At 39.9% G+C, this 23389-nt stretch overlaps 1 protein-coding gene across 2 annotated transcripts in view; it reads right to left on the minus strand.

Moving 5' to 3' along the window:
- PSMD8 (proteasome 26S subunit, non-ATPase 8) overlaps positions 1–23389 on the minus strand; it is a 486583-nt gene that overhangs the window by 443003 nt on the left and 20191 nt on the right. For both annotated transcript variants that reach the window (XM_044082801.1, XM_044082711.1), the window contains exon 2: positions 3256–3328. In XM_044082801.1, the coding sequence (XP_043938736.1) occupies positions 3256–3328 (73 nt within the window). The remainder of the gene's footprint in view (positions 1–3255; positions 3329–23389) is intronic.

The following is a 23389-nucleotide window of genomic DNA, read 5'->3' on the forward strand; positions in this document are numbered from 1 at the left end:
ACTCTTCACATGCAATGCTTAATTTTGAGAATACAGACAGACCCAACATCTACTAAAATAGAGAGTCTGAGAAGGTTTGAGTCCTCATTAACACGTTTAACAACATAGGTCCTCACTGGCACATTTGAACTGCCATTTTTCAAATGTTTTATTATAGGTTGATGGGTTATAGGTTCAAGGGTAGGCACTAGGCTATCGGACCCAGGGCCTAAGTAAGCCTAGCCAACAAGGTTCCCTGTGTTATGCCACTCAAGAAAGTTAATTTCCTGTGCCCCTGTCAAGCAGAGCCACAGAAGTGCTCCCCGGGGTGTATTTCCCATTCACTCATCAAGATTTTTCTTGAAGAGCGCTAACGAGGAACTTTGCTCGACATAGATGGGTAGCTTGTTCCAGAATATAGGAAGTCTCTGGAACAGGAATCTATCCCTCCAGCATGTCCTGTTTATTGTGGTGACAAGGTTTATGTCCCTAGAGAGTGTGTAGCTCTGAGGGATTGTGATTTTTTTTTAAAGGTGTAGCATGTCCAACAGCTCTGGGTTTAACATAGCTTTATATGTTAGGCAGAGAGCTCCTCGGAGTAAGCGATATGCTACAGAGCAGAGAGCTCCTCGGAGTAAGCGATAAGTTACAGAGTAAAGCTGGAGTTTTTTGAGACGGTCTGTGTTGGGCATCTGTTTGAGGTCAATAATCCTCTTTGTGAGGTACTTCTGTGGCCTTTCCAGCTGCTGCAGATGTCTTGTGAGGTACATTCCAAAAGGGGCGTTGTACTCTATTATGGGTCTAATGAGTGCCGAGTAGAGGGGAACAATGACCTCTTTTTTCCTGGATGAGAACCCTTTTGTGATGAGGTGTGCCACATAGGATTTCCTGACCACTGTGGTGATGTGATTATGAAAAGGAGAGACTACTATCCACCTGGGTCCCAAGGTCTCTTATCACACATTCGGCGTTAAGTAGACTGCTGTTTATGTGGCAGTTCATGGGTACAGAGTTTTTACCAAAGGGGATGACAATGCACTTTTTGGCATTGAGCTTGAGGCCATGTCTCTGACACCAGGCAGCTGTCTCAGTGAGGCCTTTCTGTAGGATGTCCACATCATTTGGGGACTCTACTATGGCTCCTAGTTTGCAGTCAACTGCAAACTTCGTTAGCCAGAGGCCTCCTGTGTTAGCCTATACTTCAGAGAAGTAGATACCAAACAGGAGAGGTCCTAGGACTGAACCCTGTGGTACTCCCACTTGTCACTGGTTTGAAGTCAGAGTCTGCAACTTTTACACTGTGGGTTCCGTCAGTGAGCCAGTTGGCAACCCATCTTGTGACAGGGATTTATACTAGGATTTATACCTAGTTTAGTGAGTTTAGCTATAATTCCAGAATGGGGGAGGATGTTGAAAGCCTTGGCGATGTCAAGATAGGCTGTGTGAACCACCTTACCCTCGTCTACGGCTCTGGTGACTGCCTCAACGTCGATTAGGTTCACAAGGCATGATCTGCCTTTCACAAACATGAACTGGGTGGGGTCCAGAGTCTGGAGGTTAACCATGTCTTTGTTTATGAGTTCCATGGCCTTGAAGACCAGGCTCGTTAGGCTAACAGGGCGATAGTTCCTAGGATCAGTGGTGGCTCCCCCTTTGTGGAGTGGGATAACTGTTGCTGTGCACCATTCAGTGGGCACAAAGCCTGACGTGAGACTATGATTGAACATGGTGCTTAGGTGGGGAGCCAGTTCATTCTGAAGTTCGTGTAAAAAGCAGCCTGGGATGTTGTCCGGTTGTGTTTTTGGTTTTAGAAAGTGCAGCTTTTACTTGCATACATGTGATTACAGGGACTCTGCATTCCTTATAGATATATATACACACACACATATGAAGAATGCAGAGTCCCTATATATATATATATATATATATATATATATATATATATATATATATATATATATACATACACACATATATATATATATATATATATATATATATATATATATATATATCTATATAGGCCCTTTAGGGGGTGGGGGTGGGGGTAAAGTTAGCAATATCAATTGGTTCTGTAATTTTCGTGCCATTGTGCTGCAACTCCGAGCAGATCTGGGTGTTGCCATTGAGATTCTTGACATAGCTATAGAATGCTTTGCGGTTGCCCTTAGAATTAGTGGCGATTTTGTTTTTGTAGCTATCTTTTGAGGATCGTATAAGGGATCTCAGCTTCTTTCCGAGGCTGACCAAGCAGCTCCTCCACTCATGGGATTTTACTCTCTTTTGCAACCGTTTCTTCCTTCTGTTGTAGAGTTTGTTTACGGCAGGGGACCACCAGATTGGCTTCCTTTTTTTGGAGAATAGCGTCTTGGTTCTGTTTGGGATAGCACGATCCATGCACGTGTGTAAACCTGCTCCTGCTTATAGAGTGCATTTGTGTAGGATTCAACAGTCGTAACTGTATTGTCCATCTGCATGGCTGTTATGAAGTCCGCCATGTCTGTTAAGAAGCATGAAGTTGGCTTTGGAGAAATATTTTACCGTGGTTTCCTTAATGGTGGGTGGGGGCGGGATGCAGACATCTAGGGTGATTAGCTTATGGTCGGATCTGCCAACGAGGAGTTGACTTCAGGTGTGAAACACAGGTCACTCATGTTGGTAAATGACTAGGTCTAGGATACTGTTGCCCCTGGTGGGGGTGTGGATAAGTTGATCCAGGGCACTGAAATTTATGAATTCCAGAAAGCATTGAGCGAAGGAGTTGGTTCATGAGTAGTTTTCCCAGTTAATGGTGAGGTAGTTGAAATCGTCCATTATTAGGGTGTATGGTTGAACACTAATATTTTCCAGTATATCAAGAAATGAGGTGATTGAATCCTGGGGCATGGTGGGGGATCTGTAGCATGCTACAATTTGGATTGCATTTTTGCCCAGAGTTAGCTACACTTGGATAACCTCAGATGCATTATGCTGCTCAACTAGCCTGGAGGTGTGGCTATCCTTAATGAATATGGACATAAATGAGAGAGTTGCAGAAATGTCCAGTCCTCAAATACCTGGATAAACTATCAGTCCTAAAGAGAAAGAGTTAGCCACTAACTATGCACAGCACACAATGGATCCAGAAAGAGACTCGTGGCAGCAGTGTAGTACAGATTACTTGCTTTAACATTGCAAGACTTGTCAATTCCATGACAAAAATCAGCTCAAATCATTGCAAAGCATAAACAAATCTTTTAAAACACTACACACATTTGGTTTTACTGGACAACTTACTAGCTAATATAAGTTGTTGCTTTGTAAGTTTTGATCCTGACGTAGGCAAGAAGTTCAGTTCCAAAAGAGCTACCTGTAATGAAAAAAGTGCATTACTAAATAGACAAACACATGAAAAAACTGTATCAAACTAAAATGTACACTTTCACAATGAAAAGATACATTTAAAAAGGAACTGTTGGCAAATACAGTTTTTTTTTTTACCTCAGTCACTGTCAATTTACAGATTTGCTTTACTGCTTTAGTAATTTGCTTCCCCTCACACCTGGACATCAATTAAAGATGGGCATCCATAAAACTCTACATAAAAAAAGTTAACAGTGTTTACCATAATCCAGAAGTCTAGCTACAGGAAAGTACAGTTGTGTACACCTACCATAAATGTAGATGTTAGAGTGTCTTCACTGTTGCAGTCATAACTGTAGGGTGATCCTGCCGGCAGGCAGCCCGAGGTCGGCCAGAATTACAAAGTCTGGGTCCGGCGTCGGCTGCTCGAGCAAGTACCCTGACGTCAGAGCACAGAGGTATAAAGCTGGCAGCCGACGCCATCTTCTCCAGCCTTTCTTGCCCCAGATGTCAGAAGCCCCCCAAAACACCAAAAGGTGTCCAAAGAGGAACACAAATACACCACAAGAGAAGAGGAAGAAAAAACCACCAAAAAATAAGAGGGGACTGGTGGGAGGGAAACACCGACTGCAACAGTGAAGACACTCGAACATCTACATTTATGGTAGGTGTACACAACTGTACTATGTTCTTCGTGTTTCACTGTTGCAGTCATAACTGTAGGGTAGAATCCCAAAGCTGTGTAAGAGGGAGGAGGTTACGCAGAAGAAGGGGCAGCTAGAAGACTCTGCAAAACAGCAGAGGCAAATCCTGCCCTGGACTTACAGTACAAAAGGAGATTATAGTGCTTGGAAAAAGTATGCACTGAACTCCAAGTGGCAGCTTCCAAAATGTCCTTGGTAGGAACTCCTCTGAGAAAAGCTGCAGAAGTGGCAGCTGCTCTAGTAGAATGACTTCTAACAGAACCTGGAATTTGTTTCCCATAGTGAGAGTAACAAAACTTTATTGCATGAGCAATCCATTTGGAAATAGTTTGTTTAGAGACAGCCTTACCTAGAGAACTGGAAGCATAAGAAATAAGCAATTGTTCAGATTTTCTGAAGTCTTTAGTTTTGTCCAGGTAAAATCGAAGTTGTCTGTGTACGTCCAATGAATGTAAAATCCTTTCCCCCTTATTTTGAGGATTTGGAAAGAAGGTAGGAAGGTGAATAGTCTGATTTAGAGCCACTTTAGAAATCACCTTAGGCATAAAGGTAGGATTGGTCCTCAAGGATACTCTGTCCTGATGGAAGATAATATATGGTTCCACAGCCATGAGAGCTTGCAACTCTGAGACCCTTCTGGCAGAAGTCAATGCCAATAAAATAGCTGTCTTCCAGGACAAGAACTTGATATCCGAAGCCGCAGCAGGCTCAAAAGGAGGCAAAGTAAGTTTCTCCAAAACATAATTAAGATCCCAAGCAGGAACAGGAGGAGTTCTGGGAGGTCTTAAATTCTTAGCTCCCCTCAGGAATTGTCTCACTAGCTGATGAGAAAAGATGGGGGGATCAGTGTTGTAATGAGCCAAGATAGCAGAAGCATGAATTTTGATGGAGGAAAAGGAAAGGCCTTTAGTAAAAAGGTCGGAGAGGTAAAGCAAAATGGAGGAAATGTTAGGCAGAAGAGGATCAGAACCTTGAGCCTGCATCCAAATACAAAATCTTTTCCATTTTCCAGCATAGGATTTTCTAGTGCTAGGCCTCCTAGCTTCCAAAAGAACATCCGCAACTTGCTTGGGAAGAGAAGAAGGAATCAAAGGCCCTTGTAGAGCCAAGCTGCTAGGCATAGAGTTTTGATATGAGGGTGGAACATCTGGCCCTGATGCTGGGACAGAAGAGAAGGGATCAGAGGAAGAATCCAAGGAGGTTCCAAGAATAGGTGTTTTAAAGTTGGATACCAAAACTGCCGAGGCCAATTCGGAGCTATCAAAATGATAATCTTGGGTTTGTCCTGCTTTATTTTCAGTAAGACCCGAGGCAGAAGAGGAAGAGGAGGGAAGGCATATCCCGAAAGATTCTTCCAGCTGAATGACAGGGCATCCACTTTCCAAGCTGTTTTGTGGTAAGACCTGGTGCAAAAGAGAGGGAGCTGATGATTGAGATGGGATGCAAACAGATCTGAGGACAACCCCAAACCGCAGAAATCCTGCTGAATAAGTTGGGGTGTAGCATCCATTCGTGAGTTTCCGAAAGGTTTCTGCTTAGGCTGTCTGCTAAGAGGTTCTGATTTCCTGGAATGAATTGAGCTTGAAGATGCAGATTCAGATTTAGAGCTGTGTCCCATAAATTCATGGCTAGTCTGCAAAGGGGGTAAGAGTGAGAGCCCCCTTGTTTGTTTATGTACCACATGACTGTGGTATTGTCTGTACGAATGAGAAGAGGCCCCGGTTTCAAAAGATTCTGGAAGGCTAGAAGAGCATTTTGGACTGCCAACATTTCCTTCAAGTTGATGTGCCAGAGAAGATGCTTCTTTGTCCAAGAGCCCTGCTGGCAATAGTCTAGAAAATGAGCTCCCCAAGCATAATCCAAAGCGTCCGTGGTTATGATCTGAGAAGGTTGAGGCAGACAAAAGGGATTCCCTTCGTTTAAAGCACAAGCCCTGGACCACCAAAGGAACTCCTTTTGGAGGCAGGGAATCAGTGGAATCATTGTGTCCAGACTGTGGTAATGCTGTGACCATACACTCTTTAGGTACCATTGAAGTTTTCTCATATGAAGCCTTGCATTTGGAATCAACAGGATGCAAGAAGCCATGTAGCCCAATGCCTGCAGGAATTTCCTTGCAGTGAGCTGAGTTAAAGTAGCCAAGGTTTTGAAAATTGAAGCCAGCTGTAACTGTTTTTCTGGAGTGAGGAAGGCCTTTTGTAAGCTTGAGTTTAGAAGAGCTCCCAAAAAGATCATTTGCTGAGAAGGGATCAAATGTGACTTTTTTGTGTTCACTGAAAATCCCAGTAGTAGGAGAAGACGTTGAACAAAATGCAGATGTTGAAGTAAAAGGTCTTTGCTGTCCGCCTGAATAAGGCAGTCGTCCAGATAGGGGTAAATTTGAATCCCTTGGAGTCTGCAATAAGCCACTACTGGAGCCAGACACTTGGTAAAGACTCTGGGCGCAGTAGATAAACCAAAGGGCAGTACAGAGAATTGAAAGTGTCTCGAACCTGCCTTGAATCTGAGGTATTTTCTGCGTTCCTGCCTGATGGGAATGTGTAAGTAGGCTTCCTTTAAGTCCAATGTCACCATCCAAGCATCCTGGGAGAGCATTGGAAGAAGTTGTTGTAGAGTAAGCATCTTGAATTTTGGTATTTTCAGATAGGTGTTTAATACTGAAAGGTCCAGAATAGATCTCCATGAGCTTTGTTTTCTTGGGACCAGAAATAGTCTTGAGCAAAAACCTTTTCCCATCTCTGAAAGTGGAACAGGTTCTATGGCTCTCATGGCCAATAGAGCGTCCACTTGATTTAAGGCCTCTGACCATTGATGTTTTGGCAGATCTGGCCAACCGATAGACCTTGGCAGAGTATGAAAGTGGAATTTGTAACCTCTTAAAATCACAATTAAAACCCATTTGTCTTGGGTAATATGAGTCCAACTTTGGTAGAAAAGAGAAAGCTTTCCTCCGAGAGGGGCTTCCAGGCAAGGAGGACCTGTAGCCCAACAGAGAGAGTCATTGGGTCTGCTTCCTTTGTGATTGAGATCTGTCTTCACCCCTTCTAGGTGATGAAGCAGTCCATTGTCTGGACCTATAAGAGGCCTGGGCCTGAGCCCGACCTCTGGAGCGTCTGTATCTTCCCCTTTGAGGCCTGTCAGATGTGGGAAAGGACCAATGCTTGGAGGGCCAATTTCTAGTAAATCTAGGAGGCTGAACTTGTAAGAAATCTTTAACAGTCTGCATAGATTTCGCTTTATCCTCCATCTTTTTAATAACCTCATCAGCTTTAGATCCAAACAAAACATCATGCTGAACAGGGGCATCTAACAATTTAGCCTTAACTTGCTCATGTAAATTCTGCTCTCGAAGCCAAGCATGTCTCCTGATAACAGTACCAGAGGCTGCAGCCCTACAAGAAGCCTCCAAAGCATCAAAACCACAATGTAAACTATGTTTGCTAACTTGTTCAGTTGCATGCAATACATCCTGTAATTCCTTGCCCTCAGCACATGCAGGAAAGGTAGAAAGTTTTTGTTTTAAAACAGACAAAAGAAATTGCTGATACTTGAACATATGAAACTGGCAATTTAAAGCTCTAATAGAAAGAGTAGCAGAAGTATACACCTTTTTTCCCCATCTGTCCAAGGCACGAGAATCCTTTTCAGAGGGAATAGGATTTTTAGATGAAGCGGCCTTAGCAGCCTTGGAACCCTGAGAAATAGTTTCAGGATCTGCAGAAGGGTTCTTGAACAAAAATTGATGGGAGTCAGGGACCCTGTAAAATCTATCAGGCTTAGAAGGAGCAGGCGGAAAAGAATCCTGGTTCAGGTTAGCTTCAGAGAAAGCATCATCCACAATATCAAGAACAGGAGGAATAGCCAAAGGTCTGTGTTGTGGGAGAAGGAGAAATTCCCTAAGTCTCTTCTTGGAAGTGGAATAATCCTGACCTTCCCAATGAAAATGCTCTCTCATCTCATGCAAGGTTTCCCCAAAAGAAAAATCTTCAGGGGGAGAAGCAGAGGGAATAGATTCCTCTGCATCAGAATCCTCATAAGGAGGAAAAGAATAATCCTGGTCAGAGGAAGTGACAGAAGACACAGAAGCCTGATCAGAGGAATCATAAGGAATATCCTGTCTAGGCCTTTTTTCAGGAGGGGGGTGAGAACCCCTAATCATAGTGAGCAAATCTTCTGCCATCTTTAATAATTGCTTCTGGGTCTTGGGAGCTGAATCCGAAGAAGCTTGAGAAGAAACCCTTGGCTTAACAGGAGTCTTTGACTTTGCCTTTGAAGTAATAGTGATATGAGAAGGCCTGAAAACCCCTTCAGAAACAGGTACCTGCACAGCGGTTCCGGACCCATCTGAAGGAGCGATGTCCGAAGGTCCTGCAGCAGATATAATACTGGGCCTAGTTGGCTCCCCATGGGAGTCCGTGTCGGCCATAGGTTCCGAAGTGGCTGACTACAGGGGCTGCAAAAGCGCCTCACTGACTACTGCCGAACCCGAAGCTGGCTCCGGCTGCAAAGTATCCTGTTTGGACCTCTGAGGCCTATCCTTGTCCTTGCATTTTTTGTGAATTCCGGTTGTCGGTAAGGTATCCGACTACATCCTATAATTGAACCATCTACCAAAATAATTCAAGGCCCAATCGTACCTATGCTTAATAGTACGAGAATTAAACCTGGCACAAAACAGACAGCAAGAAACGTCGTGGTCAGGGCCTAAGCAAGGAAGACAGTAAGAGTGGAAATCTTTATGAGGTATTTGTTTTCCACACGATATACAATTATTAACTTTTTCTGACATCGGAGGAGCAAGAAAAAAGTTTCCCCAACGGGGTACTTAGCTTGAGAAGAGAAGACGACGACTTCGGACTGATGACAAACAAAGCATGTTGTCCGGCATCCGCCAACCAACAACTTGCGAGCTGCTTTCCACCGCACGGCAAGAAAGACTGGAGAAGATGGCGTCGGCTGCCAGCTTTATACCTCTGCGCTCTGACATCAGGGTTCTTGCTCGAGCAGCCGACGCCGGACCCAGACTTTGTAATTCTGGCCGACCTCGGGCTGCCTGCCGGCAGGATCACCCTACAGTTATGACTGCAACAGTGAAACACGAAGAACATCTATACAAATTACCATCTTGTTACAACCCCCGGGCAAGTAAAAAAAGACTTTCCATGACTACAAACTCCATTCTTATCCAACAATCTACCGGTCCTTCCAGCTTTTCTACTTCTGAAGCAACCAAATCATGTATATAAAACTTCAAAAGTAAAAGTGAAGATGTTCTCTACTTACAGATCCAGCATCATAATAAATTCCCCATAATTTTAATATCTGATCTTGAAGAGGTCCATCTGCAACAGCCACTAGGATAGGGTTCACAGCTTAAACTGTCAAAAGATCTGAAATTTATATCTAGTTTGTAGTGTTTTGCAAATGCATTCAATATCAACCAAATGACAACTGACAATCATCATCCAATGAAGCATTTCTAAAAAAGGCAATGGATATAAAAACATGAGTAGAATATGCTTCAAGTTACATCCAATACCCATTCATTAAATTCTTCTCATTTTAGCATAGAGGTAGCAAGAGGTTTTCCCTGAATGGCTCTCTTCTATGTAGAGAATGCATGTCTTCCTTACTCTTGCATGGGTTCTCTGCCAGTGCTCACATTTCCTCCCACATTCTAAAGATATGTAGTAGGTAGATCAGGGATTCTAAGTTGACCATAGGTATGAGTGCATGCACGTGTGTTATGGAAGAAACACCTGGCAACCTACCTCAATCTCACCCCCTGCTTGCCTTCCAAACTCTGAAGATAGTGGTGGCTGTCCACATGGTCACTCCCGTGTTGGCTTCAACTCAAGAAACACAAAAATCACCTGTGTCTCATTTTCACGTCATTACTTTGCATCTTTTAGTTTGTATTAGTTTATAATTTGGTATAGTAATTACTTAATTAAAAGCTTTGAGATCCATCTACACATGTTCTAGTGAAATATAATTTCTATCCAAACTAAACCAATTACTACATCTCGCGGAATATAACTGGAACCTGACAACATATATTTCTTAGTTAACACCATTAAACATGCCCTTGCTAACCTAGGTTTAGCTACTGGTTTTGTCCCAGATGAGTGATGCACCGCAGAGGTAATGCCCCTTTATAAGGGTGGCCTTACAACTGCCCCAGATAATTACAGAATTATCAACCTTACAGGCCTCATCTGCAAAGCCATGGAACGTATTACAAACTGACCTCATAAACTGAAATATTAAGAATTTTATTAGATATACCCCCGAAAGTTTGTCTTTAACAGATCATGTTTAATTACCCTGGTAAACTTCTTCAGAAAAGTTACAGTGGCTGTAAATGGTGGCTATGCAGTGGACATCTTGACCTGACCAAGACCTTTGACATCATGTAGGCATCGTACAAAAGCTAGATGCTTTAAAAATCAACTAACGCAAGGTAGGAAGACAAACAGCAAACTGGCTGAAGACAGAACCCACACAATGTGAGCTGCAGATGCCTCACAGTATGAAAGTAACAGGCAGGTTCTCTTCCCAGGGCTCAATGCTGGGACCTCTTCCTTTTGGCATTTCTCAGATGTGCTAGAAGATAGCCAGGACCACTGTCTAAGTCTGCAGGTGACTGCAAATAAAAGGTTATGTCATCCAATAACATGCAAATCCTGCAGAATGAACAGTCTCTTGTAAGCTCAGTGAACTAAAAACAGGAACAAACTAAATGAAAAAAAAAAAAAAAAAAAAGTCTCACAAACTAGAAAGGTTCCAAATGAATTAAAAAATGCCTAAAATCCCTAAGCTACTGGAAGCTCTAACCTTTCACTAAGTGTCTTATAGAATTTTGAGGGGAGATCTCGGTCACTGTTGGTGACACCCTGACCCCATGTGCAAAAGTGGGACAAACAAGTTGTGGATGGATGGATGGATCTCAGATTCGTTGACAATGCAATTGGAGACCTACTTTAACTAAGACCTCCAGTATCTGCACACATCCAATATCTTCAGCAATACTAGAACCAATGACCTAAAATCTTCATCAACAGATAAATGAAACATAGTGGAGGACAGGTTTATAACCCAGAATCTTCCAAACCTCAGGATTAAATTTCCCTTGCATATTTAAAGGAAGATAGCAAGTCACACTGCTAAACAAATCCTAGATGAACGGATGGCTATCCACAAACTTACCAGCAAAAACAGATGTAGTCCACACCACAGTGCAATCCGATACTCGAGACCAGGTTCACCAAACACGTATTTATTCACCACAGAACAATGACCATTACATTAACGCCTTTGTTAAGACAAACACATTACGTTTTCGTTCAAAATAGACTTCATCAGAAAAGACCAGTGCATCCAAACATATCCTATTATATATACACTCATCAATTAATCCTTAATTACATTCATTAAAATCACCAATTAGTTTAAAGCAGTAGTACATACTACTAAACCCCATTAACTCATTCATATTAAAATATTCCATAGCAACAGTTAGAATAACAAATGTGTGTACAATTCGTTTAAATATTATTAAAAATGTGGATTTGTTTTAAAAAAAATATATATGTATATGTGATAAAAATATGATTAAAAACTGTGATTAAAAACTGAAATTAAATATAATTATAAACAGTCCAATGTATTCATTTCATGTTAAAATACATGGGTCCTAGGCCACTTTATTACCAATTTTAAGAGTTCAAACTGAATAAAAATATCACCATATCACGTATTAATATAAATATAGAACATTTAAATATCATTTTATATTTAAAATATTTCATTTGCCTATAAATAAATAGTTAAAACCTAAATTAAACAATGACAAAACTGTCTTGAGCAAAAGTATTCAAAATGTAAATTTCCTAATACATATGCATCCTTAAACTATGTGCGGGGGACCTCTGGTGGCTGAAGAGGATATATACTCTTACTATAACTTGGCTGCTCTTAATTTCAACAATGGTAGTATAGTAATATTGTCATTTATCCCCGGGAATTTATCAGCATTTAATGCTATTTGCCACCATAGTTCTCTGTATTCTATTCTGGTTTCCCAGGGCCCCCCTCGGACATCTTTTTGTATATGTTCTATTACTAGGAACTTGAATTTGTATTCTTTACAAACTTCACTATGCTTATATAAAGCGTTGCTCTCTTTTTTGACAGAGATATCATAAAACGTTTTCTCAAGGCCCTTTCAGTTTTCCCAATATAGAAGGCATCACATTTTTCGCAAAAGGCAAGATATGCTATTCCTTGTGTGTCACAATTATAATATTCAGGACTAGTAATCATTTTATTTCTACTAGGTATATAATGTCCTTCTCCATTTAATATATGACAACATTGAGCACAATGCCCGCACTTGTAGGTGCCCTTCTTACTATTATTTTTAGTGCTCATTTTATTCTTGCTTTCCAAAATGTTCCCCATGTTTCTAGAATTCCTGTAGATTATAGTTTTCGGAAGTGCTAGTGCTCGAACCTCTCCCATTCTCTAAAAATATTTTGCTTATTTCCTATTAATACCGTTATATTCTAAAACTAATGATTGTGTATGCTCTTCAGTCCTTTTATTATTGATATTCAAAGGTTCTATAAGGGGATTGATTGTTCTATCACTCTGTCCTTTGTATATTTTCCTTCCTTTTACTTCTATTTTTATTTGTTCCACAAAGTCTTTGGGATAGCCCCTTTCCCAAAACATCCTTTCTAATCTTCTTCCAGACTGGTCATCCGCTACCCCTGACGCTCCTTCACAATACTTTTTTTATAATGTAGAAAGGAGTTACAATAGGTGGGTTTCCTATATACTTTAGATTGATAACATCCTTCCCTTTTGTAAAACTCAACATCCAGATATATCAGACAAAATTAGTTGTAGAGTTCAAATATTCTAAGAATTTCTACCAGCAGTCCAGAGAATGACTATATCATCTAAAAACCTTCTGTACAAAATCCAACAATTTTTGTAAGGGGAATTAAGAATGTATTTCTCCTCCCATGATGCCAGAATTAAATTAGCATAAGTGGGGGCACATGCTGCCCCCATAGCCACTCCCTGGATCTGCTGGAAGAACTCCCCTTTGAAATAAATGAAGTTGTTACTTAGGACCATATCCATAAGCCAAATACATGCTAATTTATCATTCCTATTCAAGCCTTCATATGTAAATATTATATCTTCCAAAATATTTTTCCCCTCCTCATGTGGTATCGAGGAAAATAAATCCACAATGTCGATAGTTAAGAACAACATGTTTTCGTGCCATGCAATTTCATTTAAATCATTTAATAACTCCCAAGAGTCCTTCAAAATACTTGTTCTATTAGTCCATATTGGTTTCAATTTTAAATCCACATATTTAGCCAGAGTCTGGGTTTTGGAACCCTCAGCTGATACTATAGGCCTTAAAGGGGGGTCGGAAGGGTTTTTATGGACTTTTGGGATCCCAAAAATTACTGGGATCCTCGGTTTATCAACTTTCAAAAACCCATAACTGCTGGGACTGATTAACCCTTCCTGTAACATATCATATAAAGCCGTATCTATTCTGTGATAGGCTATGTTGATCTCATTTCTAGAGACTGTACTATACCTGTTTTCATTCCATAATTGGATATACATTTTACTGTCATACAAGATATAGTCCATAAATACAATCCCCCCTCCCTTGTCTGGCTTCATTACTCTTATTTCTTTATTATTCCTTATTTCGTACAAAAGATCTCTTTCCTTCTTGGTCAAGTTATTACAATACTTATTACTAAAACATGTCGTTCTAACTTCCTTCTCTATCACCTTTTCTAAATTCTTGATTTGGGGATGCAATGGTGGATTGTATATACTTTTTCTCTTCAATCCATCCTTTTCCATCCCATTTCCTATTCTATTATGAATGGTTTTTGGCCACATTATGTTGAAATTCACTTTCCTTAAAAATAACTTTATATCTAAAAGACTTTTGGCCATGTCTCCGTTGCTATTAGGAATAAATTTTAAGCCCTTAGAAAAAAGTGTGAAATGTTCTTTTTCCACATGTAGGCTACTAAAATTGTAAATACTAAAATTGTTCCATGTTAGGCAGTGATCATTGGTACAAATGTCTGAACTACTAACTGGGAGATTTGGGTTGGGGATTAGTAGTACTTCCCCCTCCCCCTTCTGCCTCCCCTCCACTGAAAATTTCCATTATACGGACCATGTTTATTGATTAAACGTTCGGATCTACGTAAGGGGGGAAAGGCTTCATCATATTCCTCATTTCCTTCTCCCAGATGCTCTTCTATCCTACCTTGATCCATGATTTCTACTTCCTCATCATTACCGTCACCAATCCCAACATGTAAATTTCCATAGATTCTGTGTGACCCCTGAGGTTTAGGATAACTGTTGTCCATGTTGTAATCATGTAGATCTCTCCCTAACTTTTTAATCTTTCTTTGTATAAGGTCATTACATCTCTGTTCAACATTTTTCCTGATATTTAAATACTTAGTTTTCTCTTCATGCACATTAAACAATAGATCTTTATGAATGCATTGGTCCAAAATTTCAATATCATTCTGTATGCCATCCATAACTCTCTCATTTTCTTTAATAATCAGTTTTAACATATCCAGACCACATTTGTTAAAAACAGAAACCAGTTCTTTATAATAGGTAGAACCATACATGACATTGTTGGGAAACTTAAATACCGTTAAGCCTTTTGGCACTATTCCTTTCCCAATACATTCCTGTAAATATTCATTTTCTATAACTAGTGCCCTGTATTTGTACATTAAATTGTTTAGATTATTCAACTTTTGTTTGTAGGTCCCATTCATGAGACCAACCGCATTCGAGTTATTCACTAAAAAGTCAATATTAGGCTTGGAGCGTAACCATTCCAAATTGTTCATGGTTACATTAATTGCTCCCATAGAATTCACAGTACCTGGGTTGTCCCTAGCATCACTGCTGCTGTCGTTACGTTCCGCTCTCTCCTGCACATGAAGGTTACCATCCACCAATATTCGGGGAGTAGCACTGGGATGAAAGGAGTTATCTGCTGGACTTAGTGGAGTTAAAATATTGATGAGAACCAACTTATGCTAATTTAATTCTGGCATCATGGGAGGAGAAATACATTCTTAATTCCCCTTACAAAAATTGTTGGATTTTGTACAGAAGGTTTTTAGATGATATAGTCATTCTCTGGACTGCTGGTAGAGGGCAATTAGTGGAATTCTTAGAATATTTGAACTCTACAACTAATTTTTTGAGCTTTATATCTGGATGTCGAGTTTTACAAAAGGGAAGGATGTTATCAATCTTGTAACTCCTTTCTACATTATACTAGCGGACATCCTAAACACTGTAAAAAGTATTGTGAAGGGACAGTTCATGACCAGTCTGGAAGAAGATTATTTAAAGGAGTGTGAAAGGATGTTTTGGGAAAGGGGCTATCCCAAAGACTTTGTGGAACAAATAAAAATAGAAGTAAGTGAAGGAAGGAAAGATAGATTCCGTCCTATATACAAAGGACAGAGTGATAGAACAATCAATCCCCTTATAGAACCTTTGAATATCAATAATAAAAGGACTGAAGAGCATACACAATCATTAGTTTTAGAATATAACGGTATTAATAGGGAAATAAGCAAAATATTTTTTAGAGAATGGGAGAGGTTCGTAGCACTTTCCGATATAGAAAGCATAATTAATATCCCCAAAACTATAATCTACAGGAATTCTAGAAACATGGGGAACATTTTGGAAAGCAAGAATAAAATGAGCACTAAAAATAATAGTAAGAAGGGCACCTACAAGTGCGGGCATTGTGCTCAATGTTGTCATATATTAAATGGAGAAGGACATTATATACCTAGTAGAAATAAAATGATTACTAGTCCTGAATATTATAATTGTGACACACAAGGAATAGTATATCTTGCCTTTTGCGAAAAATGTGATGCCTTCTATATTGGGAAAACTGAAAGGGCCTTGAGAAAAACGCATACCAACGTGCTATTTTATGATATCTCTGTCAAAAAAGAGAGCAATGCTTTATATAAGCATAGTGAAGTTTGTAAAGAATACAAATTCAAGTTCCTAGTAATAGAACATATACAAAAAGATGTCCGAGGGGGGCCCTGGGAAACCAGAATAGAATACAGAGAACTATGGTGGCAAATAGCATTAAATGCTGACAAATTCCCGGGGATAAATGACAATATTACTATACTACCATTGTTGAAATTAAGAGCAGCCAAGTTATAGTAAGAGTATATATCCTCTTCAGCCACCAGAGGTCCCCCCGCACATAGTTTAAGGATGCATATGTATTAAGAAATTTACATTTTGAATACTTTTGCTCAAGACAGTTTTGTCATTGTTTAATTTAGGTTTTAACTATTTATTTATAGGCAAATGAAATATTTTAAATATAAAATGATATTTAAATGTTCTATATTTATATTAATACGCGATATGGTGATATTTTTATTCAGTTTGAACTCTTAAATTGGTAATAAAGTGGCTTAGGACCCATGTATTTTAACATGAAATGAATACATTGGACTGTTTATAATTATATTTAATTTCAGTTTTTAATCACAGTTTTTAATCATATTTTTATCACATATACATATATATTTTTTTAAAACAAATCCACATTTCTAATAATATTTAAACGAATTGTACACACATCTGTTATTCTAACTGTTGCTATGGAATATTTTAATATGAATGAGTTAATGGGGTTTAGTGTTTAGTAGTATGTACTACTGCTTTAAACTAATTGGTGATTTTAATGAATGTAATTAAGGATTAATTGATGATTATATATAATAGGATATGTTTGGATGCACTGGTCTTTTCTGATGAAGTCTATTTTGAAATGTGTTTGTCTTAACAAAGGCGTTAATGTAATGGTCATTGTTCTGTGGTGAATAAATACGTGTTTGGTGAACCTGGTCTCGAGTATCGGATTGCACTGTGGTGTGGACTACATCTGTTTTTGCTGGCGATTTGTAGTTTGGAGTACTTTCAGCAGTTCCTTTTATTTTGTTTTTTTATCCACAAACTTACTCATACCAAAATGACTGGCACAGATCTTCTGAAGAAAGGAGGCTCAGCCTGAGGGGAAGTACTAGCAAGGCGAGAATGGGCATTAAGACTCAGTGGCCTTGGAATATCTGCAACTCTATGAATGAATTAAGGTTTTGTGAGGATTTTCCATATTCTCCAAACAGATGATACAATTAGAAAGACTTGCAAGACATACTGGTTTAAGCAAATTTCCTTCCTTCACAGCTTTCAGCAAAGAACACAAAACTAAGTAATTCTTAACTATGACTTGAGTTTTGTCAACATTAATGTCTGAGCTGCCTGTGCACATCTACACGCTGGAAAAGAGGTTTTCCTTAACTGTACTACTGTGCAAAAAAAAGGGGGTAAAACTAAATGGCTCATTCAAATTTAATGGGTAGACACCTTAAGTATGAAAGACAGGTCTGTTCAGAAGGAAACTACCTTTAGATGCAAGGTAGTTCAGTTCTTCACACAGGACCTGCAGCTCAGAATTCATTTTAGAAAAGTAAAAGCTGTAATTAAAAAGTGTTCAATGACAATTTCAGGTCTTTTGCTACAGGTGGCAACAGAGGAAAGCTTACCTCAAAAAAGAGGGGAAGTAATAACTCTGGTACAAGAGAACATATATTGGGGTATTATTCATAAACAAAAAAGATGGAAAAGGAATACTCGAGAATGGATGGATGCAAAGATATCAATACTGCAGGTGCTGAAGGAAAAATAATTCATATCTTAAAACTTCCAATTTTATCAGTTAATTTATGACCTCAACTCTCACTATGGTCAAAAACTTTGACAACTGACCAAAGAAAGAGATCACATATACATAGCTTCTTGGTTCACTCTGTAAGACATAGTGAAGAGCTTTGCAATGATCGAGGATCATGGGGTACAACCGCTATTTCTTTAATTTCAGAGGAAATCACAACAGATATTCTGAGCCATCTGAGGCCCCATAGGTGTTTCATAGAGGCAATGTATCAAGTAGAGTCCACAGGAGAAGGCCCGGACCAGACTCAGCATAGGACAAGCTGGATGCAAGTTGTGTATTCTGTAAGTTGAACTTACCACAAGATGTGCAAATGACAGTTTTTGCAGTAGCCTTAAGCTGCAAGGGTTATATCCTGCCAAGGATATAACAGCTGGCAAGCTTCCAAAGCTTCAAGGCACCTTCCACGCCCCCAAACTGTCAAGCAACTCAAACCGAGCTGACCAAAAACAAGCTAAGTCTACACACTCACAGGAAGCCTTGGAAGAGAGGTACCACTAAGAAAAGGCAGTGCAGCAGATTGACATACAACTCTGACACTACAGCCTCAGGCATCAGCGTCAACACTGCAAGGGTTGATATCAACATCAAAGCCAGTGCGGCACGCCAATCAAGTTTCAGAATTCCAGGTTTGGATGAGCGCACGACAAGCAGTCTTCTATAGCCAAGGAGGCAACAGAGGAAGGATCTGTAGAGATCTTCTGGCACTTGTCTAGCCTTAGGGTTGTGTGAACTCTATGCTTTTTTTTGTGTCTCTGCAGGGGGGGGGGGGGATACAGCACACATGTGAAAACTCTCAACGCTGAAAAGTGGAAGGTTATCTTTTTCTCATGTCGTAACAGCAATTTTCCCTTGCACAGAGTAATACCTGACTGTCACTTTTATGAGATACGAGATATGAAAGCATAACAGAAAACAATATGGGTCTTAAATGTGTTAACCCCTTTCCCCAAGCAACAGATACAATTTTCGAGTCAAGACACTGAAAAATAGGTTTAAAGGCCCTTGAAAAGTTGGAACATCCAGCCAAAATCTGGGATGTTTCATTAGTGCACAGTATGAACACAAAATATCATACAGTTCTTCCTGCTTCCAGCAGGAATGGGGGATACCACTCAGAAACACATTTTAAAAAAGGACAGTGGCAAAAGTGACAGAAAAATTTAAATAAATTATCAGTGAGACTGTAAAATTTGAAGACTTTAATGAACTGTGATGCAAAATTCTATTTGAAGACTTTAATGAACTGCAAAGCAAAACTCTACCACACAATGTTATATTTTTGCTACTAAAATAGGGAGATTCACGTTCTCTTTCTTTTATGCTGGTTATTTAGTTTTTTTTTTGTGTGTAATAGCTTCAAATAAAACAGCATCTGATGAGGGACTGGAGATTCAGAAAGTTATATGAAGGTATAAATCAAGCCTGAAAATGGGGCTATACCACCAAACTCAGATACATCATGTGCAGGTAAAATCAGGACAGTTGAGAGACCTGTTATGAAAAATGAATCTTTGAACTTTGTAGCTTACTTATCCGATTTCTTGTTCAATACATGCATTCAGTTTTACATTTTAAATACATTTACAATGAACATGTAAAAAAAAAAAGGTAAATGAAAGTAGTTTAGACCGCTTAAGTCTGAAATTGGTCTGTGTTCCCCTTAACTTTTATAGTAACAGTGTCCTTGCTAGGTAATCAGGAATTCATGTATGCCTTTTTTGAAAGCCACAGATACATTGTTCAATCAAAACAAGCAAGGGAGGGAGTATCTTAATAGGGGCATATAGGAGAGAACAGGGTGTACGATATCCTCTTTTTCTCTTGTCCAGCTCTCTTTGGTTATTTAGAACCACGCAGGGCCACAAAGACAAAATCTCCCTCTGAACACCTCCATGGAAGGGCAACTGGACTGAGAGTCGAGACTGCTGCAGTCAACTCAAATTGGCCATAAATGACTTGAAAATGCCAGGAACCCCAATTCCTGGTCCAACAGCCTTCCTGGACTCTAGGAGAAGGTGATACAATCCAGATGCCTCATGCTACTACACATGCAGGCAACCATGCCTGTCCAAAGAATGCTATGGAAATGGAATCTTGTACCAACAACCCAAAGGCTTTGACCCTTTCTTTTTCATTCTATTCAAGTTATTAACTTTAGGACTAAATAAGAAATGACCCTTAAGTGGCGTATTCCAGGCAATGGTTGTAAGCAGCAGTCAGGAGTCACCGTGCATAGCAGTGGCAGATTCTGTTGCCCTACCAGCCCCAGGAAGCACTGTTTATAATGTAGACCACAAGGTTGCTCAGTGTGAGTTGCAGATGCCTATGCCCTGGTGAAGTCTTTTAAAATGCCTTCAGGAAGTCCAGCCATTACATGCTACGTTTGATCATTAAAGTCACTTCAGAAATACAGCAGTTGTGTAAAATAATTCAGTTTTGTGAAGGCCAAAATTGAGTAAATGAGCACTCACTTCCAAAATCAACTGACTTGCGGTTATAAAGGGGGAGTAACTAGACTAAAAAGTAGATTTCTTCCTCAAAGTTGTAACAGTCATACTGGTGCAGTCTCTGAGGTCTCTGGCCATAATGAACATTCCTTATGTGGCCTAACCACCCAACCCAGCTACCCAGGAACAAGGATCACTGTGCCAAGTTTTAATCGAGCAATGGAGGTGGAATCTTGAAGGCATTCTTTTAAAGAAGGAACCACCCAGGAAGACAGTTTAAAAAAACTCAAGCCTTCCGCGAGCTCTCTGGATGTGGACACTAGCTCAATAGATATGTAGTCACCCCCCCCCCCCAAGCCCAAACACTCTCAGAACAACTGCTGTGACTGTGCTAGCTATCACAGACTGTGTTGTATGTCTCATCTTTCCAGTGCATGCAACGGGTGCAGCATGTCAATGTTTCTCCATTAGTTGGGTGAAGTATCCCCATACATAGCACTGCCCTCCTTCATAAGCAGAGAACTCTTGTAACTTCCACCACAGATTCATCAACAGGAAGTGAACCCCTGAGACAAGCCCACTGCCTCCCACCGCCTGAAAGATGAATAGGCAATGTCCCTTCACTTTTACCTTGCCAGAATATACTCGCTGGCCAGATGGCTTCTCCAGAGCGGAGGCTGTTCATGGAATCTGGATTAGAAGGTTTGCAGTCAAAGTTCCTTTTATCTACTGAATGAATCTGGATAGAATCTCCCAAAATGTAGCATTTTCAGGATGACATGCAGAAACAGCTGCTCTTTCCTCCTCCAGCAACTCTGCAGTTTTGAGATGAAGGTTATTAACACATAATTTAGGGGAATACTTTCTGACCCCAAGAGACACAAAAAGCCATTGGTCTCATTGCAGACTGCATACCTTTATTTTGTTACAGCTGAATAATGTACCTTAAAGGGGAGACACAAAGGTGTTTGGGCAGGGTTGCTGTGAATATCTGGACGGAGCCGCAGAAAATGGTACAAAAGTTAACAGAACAAAGGCTTCAGCTAGGAGCACAGAATTCTCTCTACAAATACAGGATGCAAAAGTAGAAGAGTGAACAAAGGGGTCCAGTCCCTCCAATGCCCGTCGTATGGAAAATAGAAATTGTGATGGAAAACCGGCACAATTAAGAGGTTGTAAACACTAGTGACAATTTTTACTAATTTTCACTCAGATGTCAAAAAAAAACATTTCAAGAGTAAAGCCAAAGACGCTGTGTGGAGTTTGCATGGGTTTCCTCCAGGTACAAAGGTACTGGAACTTTGTTCCAGTTTCCTTCCACATTCAAAAGACATGCAGGCAGTGGATATGACACTAAATTGGTCATAGGTATGAGTGTGTGTGGTATGGAAGAAGAGCCACGTCAGGGCTAGCCACCCGGCAGTGTGAATCTTGGCTCTAGAGGATTGTCACTATTGAAGTGACACACTGACCTAATGTGCAAAAACAGGAAAAGGGGTTGTGGATGGATATGTACCCAAGTGTAACACATTTCATGTCAAAATCCTTAAAAATGACAGTATTAAAGAAGCTTACCACTAAAAAAGCTAAGGTTTCCAAAAAAATTTGTGTTAGAAAAAAAATTGTAATACTTTTTTTTTTTTTTTTTTTTTTACAGGAACTGGACTTTTTCTAAATGTGCTGCTACACTTATAAATACAAAGATGTTCTTTAATCATAAAAATCTGCTTTAATCATAAAGTCCATTTTGAAGTAAATAAGAAAATGAAAGCAGTTACTTTCATAAGCATGTGAAACAGCTTTATTTCTGTCAAACTACTTCATCTGCAGGTTTACAGGCTAATGTTCTTAACTGCCCAGATGCTCTTCCCCTTTCCCAGTTTTTCCCCCCAATTACCATAAAACTCTTCAGAAGATCATGTCAGCAGTCACAAGGTGGCAATACCAACCTGGTAGGAGTTTTCTATACAAGATTGTGATTTTTTAGCAGGTTCATAGGCAAGTACTAGGCTAGCCGCCCTTGCAGGCCATTTTAAGCCTAGCCAATTTCCCTTTCCATGCACAAAATAACCCATCCCCTTTGGCTATAGATTAGTCTTACCCATCCCATGGTCAATAATTAAATATTACCCCAATAATAACTAGGATCATACCATACGTAATCTGAGGGAACCCATGAATAGGATAAAGCATTTAGGACCTGCCCCTGTCCATCAGTAGTGCAGGGGGCAGTCCTGTGGTAAATATTCTGTTTCCCAGCCAAAGACCTAATGTTTGCTTGAATATGTACAGGGATAAACTTTTTTTTATTTTTTTTAACACGGATGGGAGTCTGTTCCACAGCAGTGGTATCCTCTCAGAAAAATACTCATCGCTCCAAACTATCGTGTTGATGTTGCAGTACAGGTGCACATTTCTAGACCTATTATATTTTATGCCATTTTACTTGCTGATGTGCAGTAAATCCATCAGTAATGGGATGGCAGATTCCTTGTATGCGAGACGCAGGAAACTCTTAGCAGTCTACAGAATACAAAGTATAATGACAGGACTCTGAGTCGGTCCATGTAGGACATGTTGTTTTGATCTTTTATCCTTTTAGTAAGATATCCCCGTGAGCATTCCAGTTGTGTGTCTGGACAGACGCATTCTAAAGGGGGAAATTATAGTCAATGGTTGGCCAAGTGAGGGTCGAGTAATGGGGGACAATGGACAATGACATCCCTAGATCTAGACACAATTCCTTTGTTTATAAATGGTGCAATATAGGACTTTCTTACAAAAACAGACATGTTGTTCAAAAGTTTGGTCACTCTCTGCATAAATTTACCAAATCCTGAATAAACTGGTCAACTCTTATAGACGTACTGTCAATGTGGTCACTCCCTGGGGAAGATGACTTCCCAAAGGATACAATAATGCACTTTTTGACATTTAGTTTCAGTCCAGGACTTCAGCTTCACTTATTTGAGACAAACCGTCCTGCGGGATGGCCAAGTTATTTGGGGAGTCAATGGCTGCTCCAAGTTTGCAGCCAT

Source organism: Protopterus annectens, chromosome 1.part0 (assembly GCF_019279795.1).
Source record: "Protopterus annectens isolate FY-2018-M chromosome 1.part0, PAN1.0, whole genome shotgun sequence".
Classification (NCBI taxonomy): Eukaryota; Metazoa; Chordata; order Ceratodontiformes; family Protopteridae; genus Protopterus; species Protopterus annectens.